This window comes from Physeter macrocephalus, chromosome 7, assembly GCF_002837175.3.
Source record: "Physeter macrocephalus isolate SW-GA chromosome 7, ASM283717v5, whole genome shotgun sequence".
Lineage (NCBI taxonomy): Eukaryota > Metazoa > Chordata > Mammalia > Artiodactyla > Physeteridae > Physeter > Physeter macrocephalus.
Genome location: NC_041220.1, coordinates 150,934,036 through 150,941,490, shown reverse-complemented (window position 1 = coordinate 150,941,490; position 7,455 = coordinate 150,934,036). Strand labels below are relative to the sequence as shown.

The 7,455-nt window shown below is 42.4% G+C and overlaps 1 protein-coding gene across 1 annotated transcript in view; it reads right to left on the bottom strand.

The window, feature by feature from the left end:
- Nucleotides 1-1,814: 1,814 nt before the first annotated feature.
- STS (steroid sulfatase) overlaps nucleotides 1,815-7,455 on the bottom strand; it is a 238,297-nt gene continuing 232,656 nt past the window's right edge. Inside the window, exon 11 of the mRNA XM_055086301.1 lies at nucleotides 1,815-1,894. Within this exon, the coding sequence (XP_054942276.1) occupies nucleotides 1,872-1,894 (23 nt within the window). The 3' untranslated portion in view covers nucleotides 1,815-1,871. The remainder of the gene's footprint in view (nucleotides 1,895-7,455) is intronic.

Below are 7,455 nucleotides of genomic sequence, written 5' to 3'. Positions count from 1 at the left end.
ATTAGAGAAATGCAAATCAAAACTACAATGAGGTATCACCTCACACCAGTTAGAATGGGCATCATCAGAAAATCTACAAACAGCAGATGCTGGAGAGGGTGTGGAGAAAAGGGAACCCTCTTGCACTGTTGGTGGGAATGTAAATTGATACAGCCACTGTGGAGAACAGTATGGAGGTTCCTTAAACAACTAAAAATAGAACTACCATATGACCCAGCAATCCCACTACTGGGCATATACTCTGAGAAAACCATAATTCAAAAAGGGATATGTATCACAGTGTTCATTGCAGCACTATTCACAATGGCCAGGACATGGAATCAACCTAAGTGAACATCGACAGATGAATGAGTAAAGAAGATGTGGTACATATATACAATGGAATATTACTCAGCCATAAAAAGGAATAAAATTGAGTCATTTGTAGTGACGTGGATGGATCTAGAGACTGTCATACAGAGTGAAGTAAGTCAGAAAGAGAAAAACAAATATCGTATATTAACGCATGTATGTGGAACCTAGAAAAATGGTACAGATGAACCGGTTTGCAGGGCAGAAATTGAGACACAGATGTAGAGAACAGACTTATGGACACCAAGGGGGGAAAGCCACGGTGGGGTGGTGGGCGTGGTGGTGTGCTGAATTGGGCAATTGGGACTGACATGGATACACTGATGTGTATAAAATGGATGACTAATAGGAACCTGCTGTATAAAAAAATTTATAAAATAAAATAAAATAAAAATACAAACAGATATTTGTATTCTGCAATGGCGGATATATGATACTCTGCATTTTCCAAAACAAATCAAGTTGTTATGAACCTTAAGGTACAAGTCTGTGTGGATATATACTGTGCTTTTATTTCTCTTGGATAAATATTCAGGATTAGGATGGCTAGTTGTACACTTGACTTTATAAGAAATGGCCAAAATGTTCTCCAGAGGGATTAGTTCATATTGATCTGTGTATTCTGGTTATACAAGAGAAATGTTTTTATTTCCAACACCTCCAACCTATGTTATTACAGTAAGGAAAATAAAGAACCCAAGTCACTGAAAGATATGCATCCCATATGACTCGTTGCTAGATAAACAAAGTATATGGTGAGAAAAACATAGCAAAGGCTTAAAATACATAAAGTAAAAATTGAAAGAACTAAAAGGAGTTATAGATAAATCTGTAATTATCATGGAGAAATTTAATATATATTTTCCAGTAATTGATAAGAGCCAGCAGATAAAACTTTTAGTAAGAATAGAGGAGATCAGAATGACTTAATGAGTGAATTTGACTTAACAGACATATATAAGATTATCGCACTAAAAATTAAAATTACACTCTCTCTGCAAGCAGACAGAAAACTTTCATATAAATTGATGCACCAAACCCAAGTCAATATATTTCAAAAGACTGAAAACACACAGTACAGATCTCTGACCACTATGAAATTAACTTTGAAAACTCCATATATTTGGAAATGTTTTAAAAGTCTGCATTATCCATAACTAAATGGGGAAAGTATAATGGAAATTAAAAAAACTTTTTTTTAAAAGTTCATTTATTTATTTATTTTGTCTGCTGGGTCTTTGTTGCTACACGTGGGCTTTCTCTAGTTGCAGCGAGCGTGGGCTACTCTTCGTTACAGTGCATGTGCTTCTCATCGCAGTGGTTTCTCTTGTTGCAGAGCACGGGCTCTAGGTGCGAGGGCTCAGTAGTTGTGGCGCGCGGGCTCAGAAGTTGTGGCTCGTGGGCCCTAGAGTGCAGGCTCAGTAGTTGTGGCACATGGGCTTAGTTGCTCCGCGGCACGTGGGATCTTCCTGGACCAGGGCTCGAACCCGCATCCCCTGCAATGGCAGGCGGACCCTCAACTACTGTCTCTCCAGGGAAGTCCCTACAAGACATTTTAAAATGTATGATCTGAAGACTACATAGCAAATATTTTAGATGCAACTAGAGCAGTGCTGAGGGAAATAGTGTGTATTAGTAAAGAAGATGGACTGAAAACTCATAAACTCATCACCATCTTAAAAAGTTAAAAATTAGTAAGTAATCAGGAAGGAGGCAAAAGGAAGGACATATAGAGATAAGACCATGATTTACTTAAGTAGAAAACAAATATATAACAGGTTCAACTAACAAAACCAGAAGTTGGTTCTTCAAAAGGTCCAATAAATAAGCAGATTAGCAAGTCCGATCAATAGTCAGGGAGAGAGGGAAGGTAGAAATAACCAATATTAGAAATGAAAAAGGGAATACCATAAGATCTTGCAGCATTAATGAGATAATGGGAAAAACGTTAAGATAATAAACCTCTAGAAGGAGGTAACTTAAAAACTGAGAGACTAAAAAGAATACTCAGAGTTATACATGCATTAAGAAAACTGAATTCCCAGTCAAATATTTCCAGAAAGAAAATGCTAGTCCCACATGGGTTCCTCAATGAGTGTTATAAGGTATTCGAGGAACAAGTAATTGAAATTTTATTCAAACTCTTATGGAGAACAGAGAAGGGGACACTCAATAAATCATTTTATGACGCTAACATAAATCTCATTCCAATACCTGACAAGGCAGCATGGGAAAGAAAACTTATGGGCCAATCTCCCTCAATGGATCAAAAACAAAACAAGCAAAATTAAAACTTAAAGAAAATTTTAGAAAAATACATCTACCAGTGTATTAAAAAATGATGTCTCATCATAACCAAGTGGTTTTATCCGAGGAATTCAAAGTGCTGGTTTAACTTACTAGTGTCATTCTGAAAACCTTTCCATACTGACTCAGTTTGTATTCTATTTATTTGCATTTCAACATGAAATTAATATCTTTATTGGGCTCCTTGAATCAAAAATATGTAAAATAAAAGTTACAGTTTGTTCGGAAGGATCTGACTGCTTGGAAAATAAGGCTGAAAGTAGGTCACGGGTGAATGGATTCTGGGTAATTGTTGCATCATACTCATACTATCCTTAAACAAGAATTCTAAAAGAAAAGCATGTAGATGTATAGGTTCCATGTTACATTTTCCAATAAGCAACACTGTTAAGGTCCATGTCTTTCTCTGATAACATTCCTGATGGGGTGTTCTTATCTTATCAGTTGTGTATTGGGATTACCGGTATTGAGTTGACCAATAGTGCATCACACAGATTTGGGGGAAATGTGAAAGGTAGTTCAACCTCTCTCTGCACAGCACCAAAACCACGGGCACTCTTCTTAAGGTTGAAGGTGGGGGAGATTTATTCCCAATTCCTTCTCACCTTGAGTGATCTCAACGTTACAAAGCCAGCTGTTCTATCAGACCCTAGGAACCCAGGGCTTTCACCTCTGCTCCTGCACTCCATCCTCATCAAAGTTCAAGTTGTCATGGTTCCATGAATGTCTTTTTTCTTTTTTTTGGTGGGATCTTAGTTCTCAGATCAGGGATTGAACCCAAGCCCACTGAACTGGAAGCACAGAGTCTTAACCACTGGACTGCCAGGGAAGTCCCTCCATGAATGTCTTTATTGGAAGTGTCTTCAGCGTTCTGGCTGCTTCTTGGTGTTTCCCAAAACACTGAGATTTGACCAGATAACCTCTTACTATTTTGTCACCTATTTAGTCCCATTGAGGAGACTTCAAAATAATCACAGGTGATTATTTTACCTGTGCCCACTGAGATGGCTGTGCCAGATACAGCAGCCTGCCATATCACCTCTTCTCCCTTCTTAAGACTTCCACCGGTCAGTCTTGGCATGATTACGCCTTAAGAGGTGACCTCCAACTTCTCTGTCCACCCATGCTTCACCTTCTTTATGGATGTTCCATCCGTCAACTGCCCCTTAAATATCTGTTTTCTAGGTAGCTATCCCTGAGATTCTCTGTCCCTAAATGGCTCCTATCATATTCAGGATAAAATTCAAACTCCTTAGCTTAGCCTACAGGACCTGGCACGACCTGGCCCTCTCCTACTCTTTTTTTTTTTTTTTTTTTAATTTATTTATTTATTTATTTTTGGCTGCACTGGGTCTCCGTTGCTGCGCGCAGGCTTTCTCTAGTCACAGTGAGCGGGGGCTACTCTTCGTTGCGGTGCGCAGGCTTCTCATTGCAGTGGCTTCTCTTGTTGAGGAGCACGGGCTCTAGGCGTGCGGGCTTCAGTGGCTGCAGCATGCGGGCTCAGTAGTTGTGGCGCACATGCTTCGTTGCTCCGTGGCATGTGGGATCTTCCCAGACCAGGGCTCGAACCTGTGTCCCCTGCATTGGCAGGCAGATTCTTAGCCACTGCACCACCACGGAAGTCCCCTCTCCTACTCTTTAAAGAACCATGCATTGTTTTTGCTAATCATATAGAAATAACATTAATTCTTGAAATATTTCATAGCAGTTCACAACACTGTTTGCTTTGCCATGAAGAAATTATCACATTTCTTTGCCTAGTCAACTGCAAGTTACCCCGCATAGCAACAAGCTCATATTTCCTATGACTTCTCACTTTGTAGTTTGTCAGTTTCCTTATCAGACTAGCTCAAATCTCTAAGCTCTTTGAGGGAAAAGGCAGGTCTAATTTGGCTTAGTGTCCCCAGACTTTGGCCCAGACACGGTACTTAGTATACATCAATCATACACACAATGATGTGCCTATTCACCAGAATGTGCTAAGGGGGACAGGGAAGAAGTGGAGAGTCAAGCTGGGAAGAAAAACAGCAAATACTGTTAACTGGGTTAAGAAATTCCATACAGGGCTTCCCTGGTGGCGCAGTGGTTGAGAATCCGCCTGCCGATGCAGGGGACACGGGTTCGTGCCCCGGTCCGGGAAGATCCCACATGCCGCGGAGCGGCTGGGCCCGGGAGCCATGGCCGCTGAGCCTGCGCGTCCGGAGCCTGTGCTCCGCAACAGGAGAGGCCACAACAGTGAGAGGCCCGTGTACTGCAAAAAAAAAAAAAAAAAAAAAGAAATTCCATACAGCCGTCATTTTGTACCTCACCCTTCAAGACAAATATGGTAGAAAGTGAAACTAGGGCTAATTCCCACCAAATGAACCAAAGCTGTCCTTCTACTTGGCATTTTCCACCATTGTGTTCAGAGACTAAAGCACCGGTAACCAGTTGACACAAAGCTTAACTGGCTAGTTTCCCACAAAACGGAGCTAAATCCTCCTTGTTCTGAAATTCTTACCAAAGAAAATAGACATTTTCAATCGACCCTCAGGCAGAACGGTGGATACGGCCACCTCAAAGTTTAGTCTCTGTGGCATCTGGGCCTTGTCATTTTCCCGAAAACAATCATCTTCAAAGCAGGGGGATTACCTTACTCTAAAAGAAAACAAGCAAGGCACATCCTCAGAACACAGGGCAGTGTAACTATTTGACTTGAAAGCAATCATAAAAGAGTTTTCTAGTGTTAGGAGGAAAAAAAGAAACAAGCTAAAAGCACTGTAATTTCAGACTCCCCAGAAACTATGCAGCTGAGTAGGTTTGCAGATCTGTGGTTCCAATTTCAAGGTTATCGCTCCAGGCAGTGACAGTCTGTTTGTAGAACCGACACAGAAGCACAGTTTTTTGTTTTTTCTTTTGTGGTACGCGGGCCTCTCACCGTTGTGGCCTCTCCCGTTGCGGAGCACAGGCTCCGGACGCGCAGGCTCAGCGGCCGTGGCTCACGGGCCCAGCCGCTCCGCGGCACGTGGTATCTTCCCGGACCGGGGCACGAACCCGCGTCCCCTGCATCGGCAGGCGGGCTCCCAACCACTGCGCCACCAGGGAAGCCCAGAAGCACAGTTTTAAAAGAAATTCTCATCTCTTGGCTGCCACAGTGCTTTGAAGGTCATGAATGCAGGTGGGGTCTACCCATCCACAGCAAACGACATGGAATCCTGGGACGGACGGACGGGCAACCTGCTTGATATCTTCTACGTGTTGTCACCATTACGTTGGAAGCCAGAAGGAGGCGAGTCCAAGTCTGAATCTCTGCTCAGCAGTTAGCATCATGATGTTGGTGAGACCCACGGAGACCCAAAGGCAGGAGAATGGAGGTACATCTTGGACACACCACTAAGGAGAAACGTTTCAGTCCATGCCGTCTTGCTAACCTGCGGTGAAACTTGGCCCATTCACTCATGTCGCTGGTCTTCACTATATCCACTTTGGGAATTCATGAGTGAGAGCGGACATCTGTGGAAGGCAGACTTCTGAGAAGGCTCCCCAGTGACGCCTGCCTCCTGCTACTCAAGTCCCTGTGTGACCCCCTTTCCTGGGGTCTGGACTGGGACCTAGAGACTCACTTCCATCAAACAGAATATTGCGAAAGCAATGGGTGTTGCTTCCATGATTAGGTTACAGAAGACTGTGACTTCCATCTTGCCAGAAGACTCTCTCTTTCTGGCTTTGCTGGCACAAAGTGCCATGTTGGAGACCCTCAACTCCATGCTGGCTGTTACACAGCGAGGAGCTGTGGGTGGCCTCCAGCTAACAGTGAGCAAACCCTCTGCCCAACAGCTCTTGAGAAACGGAATCTCACCAATACCCACTGCAGAGCTTGGTAGCAGATCCTTTCCCAGTCATACCCTGAGTTGAGAGTACAGCCCTAACCAACACCTTGCTTGCAGCCTTGCCAGAGATGCTGAGCTTCAGGGCCCAGCGAAGCCACTCCGGGACTCCTGACCCACAGACATGGTCAGATTACAAATGTGTGCTGTTTCGTACAGCAGAAATTAACACAACACTGTAAATCACCTATACTTCAATTTTTAAAAAATGTGCGCCGCTTCAAGCCACTAAGGTTTTCAATCCTGAACATCTAGACTGCCAAACCCAGTGAATTTATAGCAACCTACAAGGTCTTCTTCCCCTGCAATCCCAACAGATCTTTAAACTCCTGGAAATGAAAGTAGAAATAAGATCATGGTCTCAGAAAAGGATCTATATATCAAAGTCAAGATCACATTACCCTGTAAAATAGATAGCTAGTGGGAAGCAGCTGCATAGCACAGGGAGATCAGCTCGGTGCTTTGTGACCACCTAGAAGGGTGGGATAGGGAGGGTGGGAGAGAGACGCAAGAGGGAGGAGATATGGGGATATATGTATATGCATAACTGATTCACTTTGTTATACAGCAGAAGCTAACACACCATTGTAAAGCAATTATACTCCAATAAAGATGTGAAAAATAAATAAAAAAATAAAATAAAGTAAAAAAAAAAAAAGATCACATTACCCATTGCACCAGCATCCTGGATAACAGATGGATTTAGTTCAGGATTTAGTATGAGTACTAACACAGATTGGAACTGCAACATAATTTTGATGAAGTCTTTCTACTTCAAAACTTACAGATATGCCTTAAGGATGGGGAAAAATTAATTTTCTTTTTCCTTTATAGCAAATAATGAAATTGTCTTCAGGCTGCAAGATTTGTAAATGTGTGAGCCCTTCATATATCATCCGACGGTGATAATTCACAAGGTTAATATCATAAC